The sequence below is a fragment of the Ctenopharyngodon idella genome, chromosome 4 (genome assembly GCF_019924925.1).
Source record: "Ctenopharyngodon idella isolate HZGC_01 chromosome 4, HZGC01, whole genome shotgun sequence".
NCBI lineage: Eukaryota > Metazoa > Chordata > Actinopteri > Cypriniformes > Xenocyprididae > Ctenopharyngodon > Ctenopharyngodon idella.
Genome location: NC_067223.1, coordinates 28,250,044 through 28,274,205, shown reverse-complemented (window position 1 = coordinate 28,274,205; position 24,162 = coordinate 28,250,044). Strand labels below are relative to the sequence as shown.

Genomic DNA, 24,162 nt, shown 5'->3' with positions numbered 1-24,162 from the left:
CTTTAAAAACACATAATTTGCATAAAATCTTTTATGTATTTATAATTTGAAAGCAAACAAATAACCCTGTTTAGGAAAGGAAATATAATTTGCATCTTAATATTGCAATTAAAACGTATTTAACAGTAATTTATATGTCCACAACAGTGTGGACATATCTTATGGTTTATGCCCATAATTATCTAAAAATATGTTTGGGAGCTCAGCCATATTTTTTTTTTACAGTACTTAAAGGTGCAATATGTAAGATTTTCTGTCCGCTAGAGGCCTATTCAAAACAAAGGCGTACCTTGATGACGCCAAGTTTGAGTGCAGAATCTTGGGACGTGTGGTCTTCACCTCACAGCCGGTGGAAAACAATTGGGATAGGACTCGGGAAGAAATCATGTTCATGGATGCGATTATTAACGTTACTGTAGTATGAAGCAGAGCAGGACCAAGTGTTGTGGGAGCTGAACGAGGCCGCTGGAGCAATTGCGCAACATACGCCTCCGCGAGCTGCAGAACTTTTATTAGTCGCCGGCGCTGCTTCCGCTTTTCCGGTCAAGTGTATGAGGTAACACAGCTCTGTTTATCATATTAGATACTTTTGAGTGTGTTGAAAACGTTACTCTGTGCGTTCGCTCGGTGGCTGCTATGAGACACTTGTTACACACTGCAGTAAGCTAGATCGATTTTAGAATATCATATTGAATGCTGGATGGTTTGTGTTGATAAATGGCATGCAATTAATTTTAAAACGTATTGTATGATGGAGAAAATGCTGTATACTGTTACTAAAAATAAAGCTGCATCTGATTATGCTATGTTAGCTACTTCACAAAATAGTGTTTTTCTCTGAGGCATGGTAAAGCATGGTACTCGCAAAAAAGCAAGAAAATTAGATTTAAACAAGACTAAACATGTTGAGCTATATAACAATAATTAGTTTTCTGTCTATAAATATATCAAAACAGATGTTCCCTCGCCTATTAAAACATGTAAATATTAAAACGTCTGTGGTGTTTCCATGGTTTCTACAAAATAAAACCATAAACCGAGGGTAACGCGGGTATGACGCAATTGACAGGCGACTCCTCACACGTCCCGGAGCCTTGGTTAAAATTGCAATTTTCTCACGATTTACAAAAAGTTGCAAACATTTGGGATATTTTAAGTACTCAAGTAAACAAACTGGTCTAGTGGTTTTTGGATATTTTACTGCAAAATTCTTACATATTGCACCTTTAAGTGTCTACTATTTATGACAAGACATAAAGCAAATGAAAAAAATAAAATAAAAAATTTTGAGTAGTGAGCTTGAAAGGCACTCCACGGTGATGACCCACCTATACTTTGAATTTACATCCGAACAATCACGTTATAGGAACTTTAAACAGACATTGATATTAAAATAGGCTACACATTTATTTAACTTGGGTAAATTTGGTTTTATATTCGCACATTCGGACTTCCGCATAGGCTACAATAACTTTGTACACTACATTGGACATTCAGCGGACGTTCGCAAGTATGTATGCCATTAAAATAATACTTGCCCATTTTGATCGATTGTGAAAAATGTTGTAGGTTTACAATCGTTGGTTAAATATCGTGTCGCTGTTCAGAATTTGCAAACTTTATTGTATATTATTAGAACGTTCTTAAACGCGGAAGTCCGAATGTGCGAATATAAAACCAACTTTACCCAAGTATTTATTTAGACTCGTTTCGTGCTGACTGTCATTCAAGGCAGAAGACATTTATATTACAATAAAATAATTAAAATATGAAAATGATTACATTTAAAAAAAAGAAGAAAAATTAAAAAATTAAATTGTTACAAAACAAGAACAAATCACAACTTTTTAGAATCCACATATTTATTCAGTTAAGAATACCATTTTCTAAGTACCGCAAATCTGCGTTTATGAATAGGCTACATGACATGTCGTTCGCACTATACCTTTACTATGCGTTTTTTCCCTTCTTCCTGGGACATTTGTCCTCTCCCGGCTGCCGTGGGGACACGTCACAATGGAGGCCACGAGACGTCATAATTGTGGCCTCTGGTCGTCATCATCATATGCGTCTGGTAAAAACACAGCACTGTGTTACATTTATAAACGCAATTCACGATTAATAACGAGCTAAAAAGCGAGCGGGATTCTCTATGTTTTGCATATCCTTAGTGTTGTGTAGATTCATTCAGATGCTTATTAAGATCACAGCGCGGACTGCAGCACAGCAGCAGTTACTGGTGTGAATCTGAGATGTTTATTCTGATGGTCTTCCTGAAATAAAATGATGGATGGAAGTGAGAAGATTGAATCTGATGATGTGGTGATTATCGTGGAGAATGAGGCGGAGAGTAAGCGTGATGATCAAGATCAGGGCAGTGTGAGGACGATGATGATGGCTCTGATGGACGTGTGTCCCGTGTGTAAGCTCAGCTTCAGCAGCAGAGAACCAAAACTGCTGCCCTGTCTGCACTCCTTCTGTAAGAGATGTTTACCTGCTCACAACACACCTGCCAGCACAGCCAGCAACGTCAAACAGTGTAAGAGTTTGCTTTCACTTTTACTCATTCACAAGATGCTCTGTACACATGACCAATCGAAATGGTTCATCTTAAGATGGCAGTAACAGGAGAAGAGCTGCTGTAAAAGTTCAAGCTAGAACAAAGAAACATACGATTTATTTATTCCTAAAATGGTACATGGCTCTAGAAACACCAAGGTCATGGGTTCGATTCCCAGGGAATGCATGACTGATCAAATATGTGCTTTGAATGCATTGTAAATATCTTCGAAAAAGGTCGTATGTAAAATCCATAAGTGTGATTTAAATATACAAAAATGACTCAAATATATAGGGTAAAATGAACCACCTACACTTAATTTTTTCATTAAAGTTTGTCATTTCATTAGAATGACAAAATCTAGTCAGTCGAAAGTGTTTTGAGGTTAATTGATCTCATTTTGTTTCTCTAGAAAATAGTGATCTATTGTGTTGAATTTTGTGTGTGTGTGTGTTTTGGCACACAGGAAAAAAATACTATAGTAAATACTATAGTGTTTTTGAACCATACTATAGTAAATAGTATTTACAACACTTTGTTAATGAATGCAGCATACTGTAGTATTATTAAAGGGTTAGTTCACCCAAAAATGAAAATAATGTAATTTATTACTAAGACCTTCATTCATCTTCGGAACACAAATTAAGATATTTTGATTAAATCCGATGGGTCAGTGAGGCCTGCATTCACAGCAATGACATTACCTCTCTCAAGATCCATAAAGTTACTAAAAACATATTTAAAACAGTTCATGTGAGTTCAGTGGTTCTACCTTAATATTATAAAGCGACGAGAATACTTTTTGTGCGCCAAAAAAACAAAACTTTTCAACAATATAGTGATGGGCCGATTTCAAAACACTGCTTCGGAGCTTTACAAATCAAATCAGTGATTCAGATCTCCTATCAAACGGCTAAACTGCTGAAATCACGTGACTTTGGCGCTCCGAGTCACTGATTCGATTCGCAAAGCTCCGAAGCTGTGTTTTGAAATCGGTCCATCACTATATTGTTGAAAAGTCGTTATTTTGTTTTTTTTTGGCGCACAAAAAATATTCTCGTCGCTTTATAATATTAAGGTAGAACCACTGTACTCGCATGAATTGTTTTAAATATGTTTTTAGTACCTTTATGGATCTTGAGAGAGAAAATGTCATTGCTTTGAATGCAGGCCTCACTGAGCCATCGGATTTAATCAAAAATATCTTAATTTGTGTTCCGAAGATTAATTAAGGCCTTACAGGTGTGGAACAACATGAGGGTGAGTAATAAATGACATTATTTTCATTTTTGGGTGAACTAACCCTTTAACTATAGTGAACTGATAAACTGAAATAATGTAGTATACTTTTGTTTTTACTACAGTAAAATGTAGTGTATTTGTCGTATCATATACCCTATAGTTGTAGAAAAAGTAATTTGTTTATATTACTATAGTTGTTATATTATCACAGAAACTATAGAATTACCACAACAAATTATATCAAGTACTTTACTATAGTATGGTTCAAAAACACTATAATATTCACTATAAATAACTATAGTATTTTTTTCATGTGGGCGGGTCTTTTTTAATGAGGGGTTTGTGGACACATTTGTAGATTTTTAGATTTGTGGAGTAAAAAATATTGTTTTTATTTTGAATTGAAAAGGTACAGTGAGACCCTTGGGGATAAGAAGGCCCTGAGTGGCATGCTGTTATTAATTTTAAACTGAATACTTATGATTCATTGGGTTATATTTCAATAATTTCATGAGTTCAATGTATATTTCAGACATTCTCTATTCATTGAAACCTATTTATTCACAGTGTTGCTATTAAGATCTATTTTCAATTAAAACATGGTCAATTAATTATGTATATATTCATATGCCTGGATATAAGTCATAGAATAAATTTACCTTTCAGATGAATCTCTTTTACTAGTATTCTGCTTTGTCATCAGTTTTTCAACTAAATTGTCAAAACACAATTTTAAATATAAGTGATTTAGTATTTTATATTTGGGTCATTGATGAATAAGGTTTTTAAAAGTGTTAAAAAAAAAAAACATAATGGAGATATAATTAATTTTGAAGTTTTATTAAGTGTTAACAATGAGATTATGTGGTTTTTATAATCAATTAACACTGCTTTTGTTATTTTTTACAAGATGGACAAAATTTGTCACCAAAAAAGTCATTCGGTTTAACCAAAATTTCAGTTTTACTGAATGACACTTTTGGTTATACCGACTGACGATATTTTCAAACAATGCTAACAGACTGATATCTAGCTGGCTAGCTAGTTAGCTTGCTAGCTAGCTGGCAAAAGGACAATTAAACATTTTATATTTAGTACAAGTTTTTTAAATATTACAACAGTTTCCATGTTTTATAGCGGTTGTACCGAATGACCTGATGTTTCAGGACATGCGTATGAGCAAGTGAAAACATTAATTTTTCGAATAGTTAAAAGAGAGTTAGTTACTTTGTTTCATGACCATGCGGTCCTTTGCAGGTGTCTGAATGATGTCACATCCTGTCACATGATATTGACCATATGACTTGATCCAAAATGGTCCCTTTATATTGGTTACACCGAATGACATCAATGAAATTCATTTTTCCGGACATTTTTTCTCATAACAAAGCAACGACTTCTACACATAATTTTAATACTATTTTGCACTATGTTGATATATGATGTTATAAGATCATGCCGGAATAAAAAATATATACATTTATTACATTTTAAGATATTTTAATCACAAATAAAATGGCTGTTTTGGCCTTTGGACGGTTACACTGAATGACCTTTTGACACTTCAAAATCTTTAAAATACCTTTATATGTAGAAAAATATAATTAATACCTTTTGGATTCAATAATACAGATCTAGTTGTACAACCGTACATACTTGGGATGTCATATCTTTGTTTTTGTATTATTATTATTATTATTATTATTATTATTAAGGCCTTTAGACAAAAAAATGACCTGTCACGTCATTGACCCATTTACACATTAAAAATATGTAATATATGAATAATATATATATACAACTATACAGCTAAGGTTTAAATTTAGAGAGATCCACAATTTTAACCAGTGAAATGGTCCGCGTCATTTCAGTGCCGTCATATACACCCATTACCCTCAGTTTTCGGTTTTACTTCTGTAGAAATCATGGACAAACAATGTATATTATGAGAAAATTAAAGGTTTTTTTTTTTTCATTTTTTTTTTTCAAAGATTACGATTTGAAGAACTTGCCATGTTTTTTTAAATAGTTACTTTTTTAATCGATCCAAATAATCTATAATTAATCGTGATTAATCGCAGTAACATAAACATATTGTCATATTAAATCTCCATATTAATGAGGAAACTGCAAGGCAGTTTTCATTTTTTTTTATTTTTTATTTTAATTGAATTTGTTTAATTGCACATTTTTTTACCTTGTAGCCTACTATGAATTAAGGCCAGTGATGCCAATATTGATAATATAAATGGATTTTTTTTTTTTTTTTCCATTTGTAGTATTATTTAATAAGATCTCCTCATTTGTATCTTGTGACATGCTGGTGAATATGTTTTCCTGCTTTTCTTTCTTGTTTCATTAGTGAACATGATCCGCTGTCCAGTCTGTCAGCAGGAGTGTATGGATGTTGAGGTCTTGGATAACTTCTTTGTCAAGGATTCTGTGGAAGTGCCGAGCAGCACGATGGAAAAGAGCTGTCAGGTGCGTGTCTACGTCTGTCGATGTTTATACTACACCAGTGCAATAATGTTCCTTAAAGGGATAGTTCACCCAAAAATGAAAATTCTGTCTTCATTTACTCACCCTCAAGTTGTTCCAAACCTGTATACATTTCTTTGTTCTGTTGAACACAAAGGAAGATATTTGGAAGAATGTTTGTAACCAAGCAGATCTCCCCACCCCTTTACTACCATAGTAGGAAAAAAAAATACTATGGTAGTCAATGGGGGGGGGGTTAGTTTGGTGACAAACATTCTTCCAAATATCTTCCTTTTTTGGGCGAATTTTCATTTTTGGGTGAACTACCCCTTTAAAATCATGTTACTGATGCACCATAATGGTTTTTAAACCATTTAGGGCTGATTGTGAAGAAATGAATGTGTATGTTTATTCATTCTAGTCTTGATGTCTCAAATACACTGTCTCTGATGAAATGCATTAGTTGACATCACATCTTTTGCTCTCAGCTCTGCATGAGTTGCGACGATAACACAGAGGCCACCGGTTTCTGCGTGGAGTGTGCGGAGTTTCTGTGCGTCACCTGCATCGATGCTCATCAGCGTGTGAAGTTCACCAGAGATCACACGGTCCGGCAAATAACGGAAATGTCCTCAGGTTTGACCCTAAACATTTGTAATTGATATCATTCTGTGAGACCTGAGCAAAGGCTTGTTTCTAATGCAATAACATTTTATGTGCACTGTAAAAAATGAACATAATTTTAATGGTAAAAGTCTGTAAAAATGCAACGGTAAAAACCTGTTAACTTTAGGTTAATTCACCCAAAAATGAAATTTCTGTCATTAATTACTCACCCTCATGTCGTTCTACACCCATAAGACCTTCGTTCATCTTCAGCACACAAATTAAGATATTTTTGATGAAATCCGAGAGGTTTTTATCTCCCATAGTAAACATTGAAATTACCACATTCAAGGTCCAGAAAAGTAGTAAAGACATTGTTAAAGTAGTCAACATGACTGCAGTGGTTCAACCTTAATGTTATGAAACGACGACAATACTTTTTGTGTGCAAAAACAAAACAAAAATAACGATTTTATTCAACAATTTCTTCTCTCCCCTGTCAGTCTCCTACGCTGTTTACTTTGTATTTACATAGTGCAGCGCTTCCTTGTTCTACGTTAGAACGCCAACTCATTATTGGCCGGCTCCTGCGTCAGCATCATGTGAACAACGTCGGCCAATACCGAGCCGGTATTCTGACCTACAACCTGGAAGCGCTAAACAGCATACGAGAATGACACAGAAGGGAAGATATTGCTAAATAAAGTTATTTTTGTTTTGTATTTAGCGCACAAAAAGTATTCTCGTCGCTTCATAATATTAAGGTTGAACCGCTGCAGTCACGTGGACTATTTTAACAATGTCTTTAGTACCTTTCTGGACCTTGACAGTGGTGGTTAAATTTCTGTCTATGGACGAGTCAGACAGCTCTCGGATTTCATCAAAAATATCTTAATTTGTGTTCTGAAGATAAACGAAGGTCTTACAGGTGTGAAATGACATGAGGGTGAGTAACTAATGACAAAAATTTCATTTTTGGGTGAACTAACCCTTTAAGTTACCTTATTAGATATGTTCTTAAACTGTAATAAAGCTAACAAGGCATTTAATGTAATTTTACAGTAAAACACTGTTAAGTTTACAGTGATAAACCGTAAATTGACTTTCCCAGGATTCCTTGTGTGACACTTCATATTTAATGATTTTCATTATAATAACTTTGTTTCTTCCTAGTTTATGTGTTTCTTAGTGTTACCATGGTGGCTGAGTGCATTCATACTGTGTTGTGCACTCATATTTACCTCAGCTTGTGGAAAATTACTTCTACATATGGATATCACTTTACCACCTGTGTTTTTTGATGTTTGTCAGTGTATTATAAAGATACAAAACCAATTTCAGTGCTTCAGTAGGTTGGTAGTCTATATTAACATATTATTAACTGATATTAATATATCAGTTAATGAAATAGACATTTTTATTTCCTGTAAACTCAATCTGTAATTCCTAAAATGTTGCTACCGTATTTTTCACTGTAAAGTTCTTTTTAAAGTTCAGTTTTGTTTATATACATGTATATGCATATATACAGTGTGTGATTTGAGTGTCCAAACACTTTTTCGGGACACTCTACTGTTCATGGCCTTCTACAGAAACTACTGTAAATAAACTCTACACAAATGAACTTGTCTTCCTGTTTGTTCACAGAGGCGATGGGCGCTTCCACACAGAAGCCCGTCTTCTGCGACATCCACAGACAGGAGCCGTTGAAGCTGTTCTGTGAAACCTGCGATCGCCTCACCTGCAGAGACTGTCAGCTACTCAAACACAAGGACCATAAGTACGGCTCACATTAATGTCATGTGTTAGTGACTTTATAGCTGTTGTAAGAAATCATTGAAAGAATACCTAGTTTTATATTAACATGCATAGTTTTTAAAGGCAGAGGTCTTCAACCCTGCTCCTGAGGACCCACTGTCCTGAAAAGTTGTTTCCATCTTGATTCAGCACACATGCCTGTGATTTTCAGTCGATCCGGAAGAGCTGAATTAGTTGCTTCAGGTGTGTTTGATTAGGGTTGGAGCTGAACTCTGTAGGACAGTGGATTGAAGATCTCTGTTTAAAGGGATAGTTCACCAAAAACTGAAAATTCTGTTCATTTGCTTGTTCCAAACCTGTATGACTTCCTTTCTTCTGTTGAACATAAATTTTGAGAAATGCAGTTGTTTTTTGCTTTTTTTTTTTTTTTGTCCATACAATGGATATCACTGGTCACCAAAACTGTTTAGTTACCATGTTTCTTCAATCCTCCTTTGTGTTCCGCAGTCATACAGGTTTGAAATGAGGGTGAGTAAATGATGACAGAATTGTCATTTTTGGGTGAACTCAAGTGTTGTGCCTGTACTTCTGAAACAATGTGCATTTTAATGTTTGTCTGTGTTCAGTGTCTTGCCGTATTGTTGTTTATTGCTTTAACATGAATGTAAATATCATTGCCATCATCAGTATTAGTTATGACTGAACACAGCAGCTAACACATGATTTTCCAATACAGTTACCAATTTCTAGAAGATGCGTATAAGAACCACAAGGAACATCTGGAAAATATGACCTGCCAACTTCAAGAAAAGAAGAAAGCTATAGAGGATGTGTCTAATACCATTAACAATGGGTATGTTTTATATGTTATATATATGATCTTTTATATGTATTTAAATCTATCTTTAAACATTTAAAGCCAGGGTTCCCTACTTTCATGGGAAACCTAGATTTAAAGTAACTTTAAAATTGTGCTTTCCACAATGGAATACCTGAAAATGTCATAGAAGTTAATACAATTTGTATAGGTCATGGACATTTCTATAGTGCAGGGTTTCCCAACAGGGGTTCGTTTATGAGGGAACTGCAGTGGGTTCGTGAGTTTATCAAAAGCTAATAATAAAATCGATTGTAACATCAAAATAAACAAATGGGGCTGCACAATTTATCACAATAAAACTGAAACAGTGATGTATTTTATCAAATCGGGATTATCAAATTAAAGAAGTATGTAGTTGTGCTGCGTGTTTCAGAGTGAAGAGTGGCAATTTACACGCGTGCAGCTTATAATACCATGTTTTCAGAATAAATGTATCTCCCAACCTCCATCTCGCAAGCACTGTGAGTTTAATGTGCATTTGTGAACAAATGCGCTAGGTTTACTTTATGTTAATTCTCATATTTTCAAACATTTTTGTGGACAGAAGTTTACAGCATTTCACCAGTATTCCTCCAAAATAAAATCTTGAGGATTTGACATGTTAAAAGCTTGAGGGTTTTAACATTTGCAAGTCAAGAATTTAAGACACAAATATTTGTAATATAACTTGTAGCAACTAGTTGGGTCTTGTAAAGTGTGAACACCCTTAAAAGTAACTATTTCCGTTAGCAGTGGAGTCTTTGTTCTTTGTGTCTGGATGTCTCGGCAGTGGCAATATGGGACATTTTTATATGAAATGAAATGTCATATCGCAGTTCAAATCAAAATATATGACAAAAATATAATTTTTTTAAAGGGTTAGTTCACCCAAAAATGAAAATTGTGTCATTAATTACTCACCCTCATGTCGTTCCACACCTGTAAGACCTTTGGAACACAAATTAAGATATTTTTGATGAAATCCGATGGCTCAGTGAGGCCTCCATTGACAGCAAGTTAATTTACACTTTCAATGCCCAGAAAGCTACTAAAGACATATTTAAAACAGTTCATGTGACTACAGTGGTTCAACCTTAATGTTATGAAGTGACGAGAATACTTTTTGTGCTCCAAAAAAAACCCATAATAACGACTTTATTCAACAATATCTAGTGAGGGGCGATTTCAAAACACTGCTTCATGAAGCTTTGCAAATCTTTTGTTACGAAACAGTGGTTCGGATCATGTATCAAACTGCCAAAGTCACATGATTTCAGTAAACAAAAGAATAATAGTAGTTAATAGTCTCTTATTGGCCTGTTTAGCTGAGTCAATAAGAGACTATTAACCACTATTATTCTTTTTATTTATAGGCCTACTAATGTGTAATTAAAATGTCTACAAATGTATAAAACTGATCAGAGATCAGGTAAAACCTATAGACTTGATTCATGGGTTCACAGAGATCTTTGCCCCAGTGGTGAACCATTGGAAATTTCGAAACGTTTCGAAACACTTATGACGTAACGAAGCCTTGTTTACTGAAATCACGTGACTTTGGCAGTTTGATACGCGCTCCAAACCACTGATTCGAAACAAAAGATTTGTGAAGCTTCGAAGCTTCATGAAGCAGTGTTTTGAAATCGCCCATCACTATATATTGTTAAATAAAGTCATTATTTTGTTTTTTTGGCACACAAAAAGTATTCTCGTCACTTCATAACATTAAGATTGAACAACTGTAGTCACATGAACTGTTTTAAAAATGTCTTTAGTACCTTTCTGGGCATTGAAAGTGTAAATTAACTGAGCCATCGGATTTAATCAAAAATATCTTAATTTGTGTTCTGAAGATGAGTAATTAATGACAGAATTTTCATTTTTGGGTAAACTAACCCTTTAAACTAAAAACAAACTAAATTAAACATTTAATAAAAAAATTTTTTTAATCTTTTTATTTCACCATTTTGCGACATGAGGGAACATGATGATTGTGAATGTGTCATTAAATTATTGAAATATTAACCGTAATATCTCAGGGGGTACTTCAAGTAAATATTTTTACTTCGGCTGACAAAAAAAGCTTGGGAACCCCTGCTATTGTGAGCGTTCATTTTTCTAGCTGTGCTCAGCTAGAGATATTTCACTAGAAATGTTTCTGTTTGAGTGGAATCAATATCAAAATGACTGGAAATGACAAATGAAGTTGAAGTCATAAAAATTAAATTGTCAAAAAGTGGGAACCCTGTACACTGTTAAGATGTATAGTACGTGAAAACTGTTCATTATTTATTTTTATGGTCTATTTTTTTTCCTGTTTTTGTCAGTCTTCAGCAAGTGGATGAAAATCGCAAGACTGTGGCTAATGAGATTAAAAAATCCATCTGCAATCTCATTATGGAGATCAACAGGAAGGGGAAGTTATTAGTCAATCAACTTGAGGTAGTGTCCAATATTTCATCATCATCAAGAGCAGTGCTTCCCAACTGCAATAGTTATGCTATGGGTTATGCAAATGCTAGTAATAAAACCAAATGACATAATTGACATGGCAATATCGATAGGCTTTTGAACCTTAAGTCACTTTGTAGAAGCTTGTCAATTTTGGAGTTGCTAACATCTTCACAAACCTTCACAAAGTAAAAGAAAATACAAAATAGACTACAATAAATAAGCTTCCCTTGCAGCAAACCATATGCTATCAGTATAATATGCAATTTTTGGGTTACCATTTGATGTCCAATGTCAATTCTGTGTGCTGGAGCTAAACCAGTTGAGAAGCATTGCTGTCACATTTGATTGGTGTAAACAAAAGCTATGTTTCCGTGCACCTATTTTTATGCGCATTTTGGGATATCGTATATATTGTATATATAAAACGCTGAAGATGTGGATACGTTCTAAAAAAAGTGTATAAAAAAAATTCTTTAATTGAGGTGGATACATTTTTTTTATCCGATAAGAAGACGTGCATAAACTATGATGGAAACCCATTTACTGAATAAGTTCCTTGATGCGCAACAAAAAACTCATATGACTTTGCCTCAAAAGAGGATGTGATTGGATAAAGTCTGTCATCAAAATTATTTGGTATAATGACCTTCCTGAACTGATTCATGATTCATATACAAACATCAGACATCCGAACGCAAGATAACATGAAAGCGTTTATTGCGTTTTGTCTTTTATGTCATTTATGATGGAGGAAATAAAGAAAAAAGAGACACAATTTCTTTCCAGATTGCAGTAACTTCCATTTTTATTACAGATATTTTGTGCTAATTTCCAAGGAAGTGACGATTTTGTTCTCTTAAACACATGGGATGGAAACACTGCTTTATTCGCATATGTTTTATGCGATATTCCAATTTTGCGCACAAGTTAAATTTGTTACTTTGAATGTAACATAGCTAGTGTGATGTTACATAAACATGTTCATTTAGGCAATCACAAAGGACCATGAAACCCTCCTGAAAAAGCAGCAACAGGATGTGACGTCACTCTCCACACATCTTGAACATGTGATCAACTTCACAAAGTGGGCCACAGCCAGTAACAGTGGAACTGCCCTCCTGTACTGTAAACGTTTGGTAAGTGTCTTTCTATTGTCAAGACGGCTATAAACAAGTGAAACGTGTAAAAAATATGGCATCTCTTCTGTTTTTTATCTCAAATAATCACTATTAGCTCAAATTATGTTTGTAATAATTGTGACAGGCCTGGTCATCCTGCACTTTGGTTGATGTTCTCTCACATTCCATTTCCCCTCTTAGATAACATGTCAAATCCAGTACCTCATGCGAGCAAAGTGCAACATCTCGTACGTTCCCCAGAGCTTGGTTCGGTTCCAGTGTCGATCTGCTTTTTGGGCCTCAAATGTGGATCTTGGTAAGACGCTTACAAAATCAGTTCACAGCCATTCATGGCAGTGGCTTGCGTGTGTGAAAGAGTGAAATTTTTGCAAATTTACAGCTTCTCAAATGGATATGCTTCTGTATCTTTTCCCAGGTTCTTTAGTCGTAGAGAAAACTCCAGTCCGTCATCCCAGCGGTCCACAGCCATTCCCTTTCAGCAAATGAACCCAGGGCCCAGACCAGATGGTCTTCAGGCAGGGTTCCAAAGCTTACAGTCCCAGCAGCAACAGCAGCAGCAGCAGCAGCAGCAGCGGCAGAGCACACTGGCCCAGCTGCAGATGCAGGTGGAGAAACTCTCCCAACATGCCAACCGCCACCAACCGCCCAATCAGTGGTCATGGTACCACGGTATGCGCTTACCAGGGCCGCCTCCACATAGACCCCTACAGGGTGGATCGCCATCTCAGACGTTACCCAGCATGCCTCAGCACGGGCGCAGATATGGCGCACGAACCCCTCCACCTATTCTTCAGCCCTCTAGCCTGCCTCCACAGGTGGAGTCTGACTTAATATTACAAGAAGTTTGCTGTAAATCATAGGACACATGTACTACTGGTCAAAGGTTTGGAATAATTAAATATTTTTGAAACAAATCTCTTATGCTCACCAAAGCTGCAGTTATTTGATCAAAAATACAGTAAAAACAATTATGTTGTGAAATATTATTGCAGCTTTCTATTTAAATATATATTTTAAAATGTAATTTATTCCTGTGAATTTTCAGCATCATTACTCCAGTCTTCAGTGTCACATGATCCTTCAGAAATCATTTTAATATGCTGATTTGCTGCTAAAGAAACAATTTCTTATTTTCTTCACTACCATTCAAAAGTTTGGTAGTAAAACTTTAAAAAATTAATACTTTAATTCAGCAAGGATGCATTAAATTGATCAAAAATGACTGATGTGTAATGTTACAAATGATTTCTATTTCAAATAAATGCTGTTCATTGAACTTTCTATTCATCAAAGATTATTGAAAAAAATGTATTACAGTTTCCAACCAGAAAAGTTTTTAGAATTTTTATCATATGTTATATAATCTTGTATAACATTAATTAGTTCGGTTTTTCTTTTTATTGTATTTATGCAACTCTTGTATTTTTGTAACTCCGTTTTTGCAGTGAAGATGCTGACATGACATTAAAAAGCTTTACTACTACTATTACAGTTTTCCACAAAAATACCAAGCGATGTTTTCAACATTAATAATTGTAAGAACCTATTAATAATAATTGAGCATAAATCAGCATTAGAATGATTTCAGAAGGATCATGTGACACTAAAGACTGGAGTAATGATGCTGAAAATTCAGCTTTGCCAACACAGGAATAAATTACAATTTAAAATATATTAAAATAGAAAATGGTTATTTTAAATTGTAGTAATATGTGACCCTGGAGCAAAAAAACAGTCATAAGGGTACATTTTTTTAAAAACTTGAGATTTATACATCATCTGAAAGCTGAATAAATAAGCTTTCCATTGATGTATGGTTTGTTAGGATAGGACAGTATTTGATACAACTATTTGAAAATCTGGAATCTGAGGGTGCAAAAAAAAAAAAAAAAAAATCGAAATATTGAGGAAATCGCCTTTGAAGTTGTCCAAATTAAGTCCTTAGCAATGCATATCTACTCACAAAAATACATTTTTGATATATTTACGGTAGGAAATTTACATAATATCTTCATGGAACATGATCTTTAATATCTTAATGATTTTTGGCATAAAAGAAAAATCGATAGTTTTGACCCATACAATGTATTGTTGGTTATTTCTTCAAATATACCCATGCGACTTATGAATGGCTTTGTGGTCCAGGGTCACAAATATCACAATATTACTGTTTTTATTGTATTTCTGATCAAATAAATGCAGCCTTGGTGAGAATAAGAGACTTCTTTCAAAACATTAAAAAAACATTATTCTGAACATTTGAACCGTAATTGTATATGTTAACATAATGTTCACTTATAAATGGAAAAACAGTTGTGTAACTCTGACCTTGCGGTTTTTCTGTCTTTAAGACTCTGAGGGGTCTCATCAACAATCCCAGCTTCCCTCCTAAACCAATGGAGGTGCTGCCAAGAAGCCGCTATCCGCACAGTGCTGCTCTTTCCAGTGGAGCATCGCTTCCCTCTCCACACACGCTCCATCAGGTGAGTGTGGCGGACATAGTTTTTTTTTTATTCCATGCATGTGTACTATTTAGTTCACAAGCTTTAAAGGATTAGTTCACTTTTAAATGAAAATTAGCCCAAGGCAGTGAGTGAGGATCAACAAGTATGAGCTGAAGAAAGTGCTTCCATCCACATCCATCCATCCATGATAAACGTACTCCACATGGCTCCGGGGAGTTAATAAAGGCCTTCTGAAGCAAAGCGATGCGTTTGTGTAAAAAAAAAAATCCATATTTAACAAGTTGTGAAGTAAAATATCTAGCTTCCGCCAGACCGCCTTCCATATTTAAATTACGGAAAAAAACAGAACTGGCATCACGTCAGTTAAGCTTTTTCTGTAAGCCGAATAGGGAAGGCGTAAGACGTAGCATAAGCGTTTTGAACTGCGAAACTTTTACACTTTCTTCGTAAGTAGAATACGGAAGGCGGTCTGGTCCGGAAGCTAGATATTTTACTTCATAACTTGTTAAATATGGATATTTTTTTAGACATTGCTTCACTTCAGAAGGCCTTTATTAACCCCCCGGAGCCGTGTGGAGTACGCGTTTATGATGGATGGATGTGGATGGAGACACTTTCTTCAGCTCATACTCGTTGCTCCCGTTCACTGCCATAATAAAGCTCGGATGTGTCAGGATATTTATTAATATTTCTCCGACTGTATTCATCAGAAAGAAGAAAGTCATATACACCTAGGATGGCTTGAGTAAAGCTTGGGCTAATTTTCATTTGAAAGTGAACTAATCCTTTAAGGAAAATAGGGTAATATGTTTGTTTGTATAATAAAACAAATGCTTGTGTATTTATATTGTAAGTGAACAAAACACAATTAATTCATTATTGAAATTATTTGTAAAGAAAGTCAATTTTATATATAATATGCAAAATTATGTTTGTGCTTTTTAAGCAAAACATGCAGGCGACATCATACCTGAACAGGAGATGTGAACCCAGCACGCTTCTGTCGGCTCAAAGGCCCAGTTATCCACCCAGTCACCTCTCCACACCAACAGAGCGAACTGGTATGCTTAATCGGCAAAAGCATATGTCTGGCATTGGTAACCACCTTATCTTGTCTTGTTAATATATAAAGGCTTACTGTCTAGTTCATTATACTGTTTGTTCTGTGTTATCAGTTGCTTTGTGTTCCAGTACTAACTATAGTATTGCCTTGATTTTATTGGACTTTCAGCACAAGGAAGACAGTTTTCTCAAATGTCCATCACCTCATCCGAACCAAAGACCAGGTAAATATTCTATTAATATTTTTCTGTTAATTGAAGGTTTTGAGTCATTATTTTCTTTTTCTCTTCTGCAATTAATTTATTCTAAAATGCTTAACATACAAAATCCATTCAAACTTTGCTTGGTTTAAATTTTTGTTGTACTTGAAAGATTTAAGAAAATCTGCGTTAAAAAATAAAATAAAACAAACTAGATTTCTGTTAGTAATAACAGAAATACATTATATCACAGTTTGTAAAAAGGGTCAATTTTTTTTAAAAACCTTTACTACCTTGCTATTTCCTTCATTGAAAAGTCATTTTGTTGTTTTTCTGTTTTTTTTTTTTTAAGTTCTGTCTCCTGGAAGCGTGCAGAAGCCCCCCAAAGTGGCCCATCAAACCCCTCCACCAAGAGAAGACGCAGGTCATCTCCAGGGCCAGTCATCGTCATCAAAGATGAACCTGAGGATGATGATGAAGTTCATTTTGTAAGCTTTTACTCATTCTGCACCAGATCAGAGAAGGGATAGATCTGAACGTCAGACTAAATATATATATATATTATATATGGTCACACTTTAGATTAGGGTCCAATTCTCACTATTAATTACACTGCCTCAATAAACTCCTAATTACTGCTTATTAATAGTTAGTAAGTTAGTTAAGTTTAGGTATTGGGTAGGATTAAGGGATGTAGAATATGGTCATGCAGAATAAGGCATTAATATCTGCTTTATAAGTACTAATAAACAGCCAATATCTTAGTAATATGCATGCTAATAAGCAAATTTTTTTTTATTTTGTGTGCTATTGTAGGTAAACACAAGTGCTAAAGCCAGTCTTCCAGATAGCACGGGGGTTCAGTCTCAAACGCCACAGCAGGGTGAGCAGCAATCAGAGAAGACACCAGAAGCAGATGAAGACCCCAATGAGGACTGGTGCGCAGTGTGCCAGAACGGAGGAGAACTGCTCTGCTGTGACAAATGTCCCAAAGTCTTCCATCTTAGCTGCCATATCCCCACTCTGACTGCATCTCCAAGGTAACAGATGTATCAAAAGCAGCTAAAACAACCCCCACTGAATATAATAAATTATTTAATTAAACTGATTGGATAATTAGATCTGTAGAGATTTAATGTATACTAATACAACCCGAATTCCGGAAATGTTGGGATGTTTTTTAAATTTGAATAAAATGAAAACTAAAAGACTTTCAAATCACATGAGCCAATATTTTATTCACAAAAGAATAGGTAACATAACAAATGTTTTAACTGAGAAATTTTACACTTTTATCCACTAAATGAGCTCATTTCAAATTTGATGCCTGCTACATGTCTCAAAAAAGTTGGCACGGGGGCAACAAACGGCTGAAAAAGCAAGAAATATTGAAAAAATTCAGCTGGGAGAACATCTAGCAACTAATTAAGTTAATTGATATCAGGTCTGTAACATGATTAGCTATAAAAGGGATGTCATAGAGAGGCGGAGTTTCTCAGAAGTAAAGATGGGCAGAGGCACTCCAATCTGTGAAAGAGTGCGTAAAAAGATTGTGGAATACTTTAAAAACAATGTTCCTCAATGTCAAATTGCAAAGGTTTTGCAAATCTCATCATCTACAGTGCATAACATCATCAAAAGATTCAGAGAAACTGGAGAAACCTCTGTGCATAAGGGACAAGGCCGAAGACCTTTATTGGATGCCCGTGGTCTTCGGGCCCTCAGACGACACTGCGTCACTCATTGGCATGATTGTGTCAATGACATTACTAAATGGGGCCCAGGAATACTTCCAGAAACCACTGTCGGTAAACACAATCCGCCGTGCCATCTGCAGATGCCAACTAAAGCTCTATCATGCAAAAAGGAAGCCATATGTGAACATGATCCAGAAGTGCCATTGTGTCCTGTGGGACAAGGCTCATTTAAAATGGAAAAGTGTTCTATGGTCAGACAAGTCCAAATTTGACATTCTTGTTGGAAATCACGGACGCCGTGTCCTTCGAGCTAAAGAGGAGGGAGACCTTCCAGCATGTATCAGCATTCAGTTCAAAAGCCAGCATCTCTGATGGTATGGGGGTGCATGAGTTCATACGGTATGGGCAGCTTGCATGTTTTGGAAGGCACTATGAATGCTGAAAGGTATATAAAGGTTTTAGAGCAACATATGCTCCCCTCCAGATGACGTCTATTTCAGGGAAGGCCTTGTGTATTTCAGCAGGACAATGCAAAACCACATACTGCAGCTATGACAACAGCATGGCTTCGTCGTAGAAGAGTCCTGGTGCTGAATTGGCCTGCCTGCAGTCCAGATCTTTCACCTATAGAGAACATTTGGCACATCATTAAACAAAAAATACGTCAAAGATGACCATGAACTCTCCAGCAGCTGGAAACCTCTCATTTTGTGCATAAAATTGTAAAATTTCTCTGTTTAAACATTTGTAATGTTATCTATGTTCTATTGTGAATAAAATATTGGCTCATGTGATTTGAAAGTCTTTTAGTTTTCATTTTATACAAATTTAAAAAACGTCCCAACATTTCCAGAATCAGCCTAGTTGCATATCTAATCAGATTTGAGACTTAGAATAACTGTCCTTTTATAATTTTAGTTGAGTCTTTCATGTCATAAGCATGTGAATGTGTTTTTGGTTTGTGTCCATCAAAATTAATCAAATGAGATAAAGGATTGTCATTTGATGATGCAGGCTGATAGGCCCTTTACATGCAATCTCCTAGCAATTACATAATTTACTACATGGCATAAGCTGATTGGCCTCTGCTGCTTCTGCATCCAATAAGCTGCTGCAGTGTGCTATCAAAATTCTTCTGAAACCCTCCACCTCCCCCAGCTCCACCTGTCAAAATCTCTCATGGGATATATGTATGCCAATTTATGCAGCATATATCTTACATGCTCACAGTAGTAAGTCCATACTTGCTCTGAAGTAGCAGCAGTATCGTAGCAGTTCTAGTCCGCCAAGGCCAAATACATTAACACCTTTTTATCCTTTAACATGCTAAAACTATTCAGAGTGTTGCCATGATTTAAATATGTATGTTGTGTTTGTGTGTATCTTTAGTGGTGAGTGGTATTGTACATTCTGCCGTGACCTTGCCTCACCTGAAATGGAGTATAACGTCAATAGTAGCGGCGAATCGAACGGTGTGAAGCAGGACCCGGATTCTGAGGCTTTTACTCCTGTGGATAGAAGAGTATAAACTACTTTTAATTTAGTTCTGCTTTATTTTTTTTTAAATGTGTTTTACATTTTACTTTAATAATGGCTGCATTTATTTTATTTGTGCAGAAATGCGAGCGACTGCTGCTTCGTCTTTACTGCAATGAGCTCAGCACTGATTTTCAGGACCCTGTAACGCCATCGGTAAGATCATCCATCTCACATAGCATTCTAGATACATGAAGTAGACTGATTTTCATTAAGGAAACTGCAAAAAAAGAAAAGAAAAGAAAAGTCAAATAAAAATAGTTTAAATACATGCCTGGTTATATTTAACCCCAAATTCAATGGAGGAAATATTTTGCACAAAGAAAATATTTTATATCACAAGTGTTTTTTGCTTTGTGACAATATAATTAGGCACATTTTACTGTCAGAAATCTCAGTAGCCTTCTGTAATACAAAAAAATCTTAATTCTTATTACTGTACAATATGTATTACATGTTTTGTACATTGTGCTAGTATTTTTTGCCTGCAGTTTACGCTGATTTCATTAAAAAATAAATATGTAAAACGTTGTGTTTAGACATCTATTGAGAATCAGATTTTTTAATTGTCATAATAAATAACAAATAATCACAATACCAAAATATAAAATTCATTTCCATCAAGCGGAATATAATTTCTTAGGTTTTCCTTCAGATTTTGGGGTGAAATGGCACGGACAGGCTCACTAGGGTTTAAATCAAAGCTTTAGTTTTTCCATTTTAATGATTAGGACTGTTTTCTGTTCTGACCCTGGTTCACTCTTCAAATTTGCAGTCGATGCCAGAATACAGTGAGATAATAAAGACGCCAATGGACCTGTCTGTGATCAGAAGCAAACTGGAGGACGGCAGCTATAAGAGCACTGAGGACTTTGTTGCGGATGTTAGGTTGATTTTCAAAAACTGTGCAACTTTCCACAAGGTATGATGACTTGCAAGATGATAATATATTATCTTCAAGATATGTCCCCTAGAAACTTGATTTATGCTTGGTGAAAACTAGGGGTGTGTGACAATACACTTGGCTCGCGAGACGAGACGATACACGATATTGACAAGACAATATTTTTAAGAAACACTACATTTAAGAACTCTTCAGTGACAAAATATGACTGGAAAAAGACTGAAAAAGTCACGAAATGCAAAACAATGCAGGTGCATTTTCCTTATTTAACTAATCTAGGGCTGTCAGATTATTTTGGTAGTCAAGTAATTGGTCAATTATTTTGACAATTATTTGAATGAAAGTCATTGTTGAAGTGATTAATTTTCAGTTCAGTAAGTTTCAAAGATCAATTGACTGCTAGATAAGTGTTGAGTGTTGTGAGAGTTGAGGTGTTGTTACCCAAAAGCCGCTTGAAGGTTGATAACGGCTATGATGAAATAAGCAATCAAATAAATGTTTTAACATAGTTTACATTTGTAAGATATCAAAGATTTCAAATAATCAAAAGTGCCTCTAATTGAAGAACACACACACGTGACATCTAATGTTGTGTATTCATGCTGTTTGTAGGAAGACACTGAGATGGCCAGTGTGGGTGCTAACCTAGAGAGTTACTTTGAGGAACTGTTGAAGCTCTTGTATCCAGACCGGACGTTTCCTGGCGTGAAGGAGGAGGGCATTGCTGCTTTGTGTCCCGACGAAGCAAGTCCCTTATCAAAGACGCCTCCGCAAGACCCTTCCCCAGCAGAGGAGACTGCGAGACCCTCTGGTGAAGATCTCCCTCAGGGGGAACCACACACTAAAGACATTGAGGAGAAGCCAGAGAACTTGAGCTCACCTTCAGGATCCAGTCCTGTAAATGCAGAAACGGACAGTAAAGCGACTAAAGATCCAACTTCCTGAAAGAATCTTCCTTGTTATTCCTCTTAAGACTGGATGGTGACATGCACTTTTCTAGAGCGTGAAATCTCTGGTTCAATTGCAATAATTATACTGTATATTTTACTTGTTTTAAGCATTTGGGGAAAAAAAAAAGCAATTCAACCACTAAAAATGTAATATAACAATGCAGTGTGTAATATAGGCACAATAAATGTCTGAACGATGGCCTAAGGAATTTTCATTTTGTTGATGTGCAATAATGAAAGTTGATAAATTACATTCAATTTACTTTAAAATTATAGTTCTCTCAATTAAAATGTCATTTTTATTTAGCTATTGTTTATTTAATTGGTTACACTTTATTTTAAGGTGATGTTACAGTGTAATTGCACAAATTAAGTATTGAGTAATATTGACTACATGTACTTATATAGGGTTAAGGACAGGGTTAGTTACTTGTAATTATGCATATTTTACTGTTATTACTATAGTAAGTACATGTAACTTGTAACTACACCTTAAGATAAAGTGTTACCATTTGGTTTCTTCATTTAGTTATTTTTCTGTCGTTCAAGTGTTTTACTTGTATACACAAAAATGCAATTTAATTTCATCAAGGGGAAGCAAATACTTTTTTTTTTTTTAATCACCAAACCAAACAAGGTTATTGTCAATAATCACAAAATGTCTATTATTGTTTAAGTGTCTTGGCTGAATAACTCAAAAGATGTGCTATAGTAAAGTACAAAAACAAAGAAACATTTGTTTAGAGCCTTGTTTAGTTCACTGAGTTAGTTGTGACTAATTCACAATACAGAACAGCCTCTTTTACCTTGTTGCTTTTATAAAACGGTTACCACACAATACAAATAAGGGTACGTTTACACGACAATGATATGCTTAAAATGGAGAAGTTTTTCCTATGAGTTTTTCGCGTACAGACGACACCATTGTCAAAATATCCCCCATTCACACGAATCCGTGAAAATGACTAAAAGCGCTGTATTCTGCTGGCAGGCCATTAGATGCCGATGAAACCTAGACATTATGAAACACTATAGACTTAACATGTAATATGCATGTGCATGACGTTATCATTTTCACAGATTCGTGATTTTGTTGTTTCCACGGAGACCGTTTTCAAGAACTTGAACTTTGAAACCCGTTTTCAAAAGTTTGCGTTTTCAGGCCACCAAAACATCGTCGTCGTGTAAATGAACTACCAAAACGCATACAATTTTTTTCGTTTTTAGTTGAAAATGGTGTCTTGTAAACAGCCCCTAATAGAGCAAATTTTACTTTAAACGTTGGCCTTTTAGTTCTTCCAATGTTGATGTTGCTAAGAATGTTGAGCATGTGATACACAGAGCCATTGGGTGAAGTGGTCATAGCCGTGCTTTATCGTGAATAAAGCTATTGATCAATTAGCATCAAGGACTGGACTAATCATTTTATAAATGCAACGAGAACACAGTCCAAATGTGTACTGACACTTTTCACATTGTCACAAGTCTGTTCTGTTTAATTTCTTCATCATGGACCTTTAGTTTGTTTTCATTCACATCATGTGTTTCCTTTTTCATCTGTTTATTTTTCCCGCTCCCCATTTGTATTAATATCTGTCAGCTGTGTTTGATTAATCATCCTTGTTTGTGCTTCTTATTTTAAGTTGTGCCCTCATGTTCATTCTCTGTCCGGTCACGTCTAAGTTAAGTGTGTGTTGCTACCTGTTTGCCTGCCTTTTGGAATTATCATTAAACCTTCATTTTGGAACTATTAGCTTTGTCTACCTTCCTCCAAACCACCATGACAGACAATGACAAATGCGTAACAGTTCATGCGTTCATGACCTCAAGGCTAGATTATTGTAACGCTCTACTGGGTGGTTGCCCTGCCCGCCTAATAAACAAACTCCAGCTTGTCCAAAACGCAGCAGCTAGAGTTCTTACTAGAACCAGGAAGTATGACCACATTAGCCTGGTTCTGTCAACACTGCATTGGCTCCCTATTAAACATTGTATAGATTTTAAAATCATGCTAATTACTTACAAAGCACTAAATGGTTTAGCTCCCCAGTACTTGAGCAAGCTCTTAACCCGTTATAGTCCTTCACGTCTATTGTAATCTCATAATTCTGGCCAGTTGATAATACCTAGAATATCAAAATCAACTGCAGGTGGTAGATCCTTTTCCTATTTAGCACCTAAACTTTGGAACAGACTTCCTTCCATTGTTCGGGAAGCAGAGACGCTCTGTCAGTTTAAATCTAGACTAAAAA

At 35.5% G+C, this 24,162-nt stretch overlaps 1 protein-coding gene across 1 annotated transcript; it reads left to right on the top strand.

Moving 5' to 3' along the window:
* The first annotated feature begins 1,962 nt into the window (after nt 1-1,962).
* trim24 (tripartite motif containing 24) lies at nt 1,963-22,109 on the top strand. The gene is given in 19 exon segments (XM_051891477.1): nt 1,963-2,539; nt 6,165-6,283; nt 6,769-6,916; nt 8,534-8,666; nt 9,381-9,497; nt 11,831-11,945; nt 12,947-13,093; nt 13,277-13,391; nt 13,512-13,571; nt 13,574-13,911; nt 15,448-15,579; nt 16,508-16,622; nt 16,793-16,847; nt 17,176-17,311; nt 17,640-17,863; nt 19,910-20,042; nt 20,138-20,212; nt 20,832-20,978; nt 21,573-22,109. Coding segments are annotated over 19 exon segments (2,898 nt in total). The 5' UTR covers nt 1,963-2,283; the 3' UTR covers nt 21,906-22,109.
* Nucleotides 22,110-24,162: the final 2,053 nt, after the last annotated feature.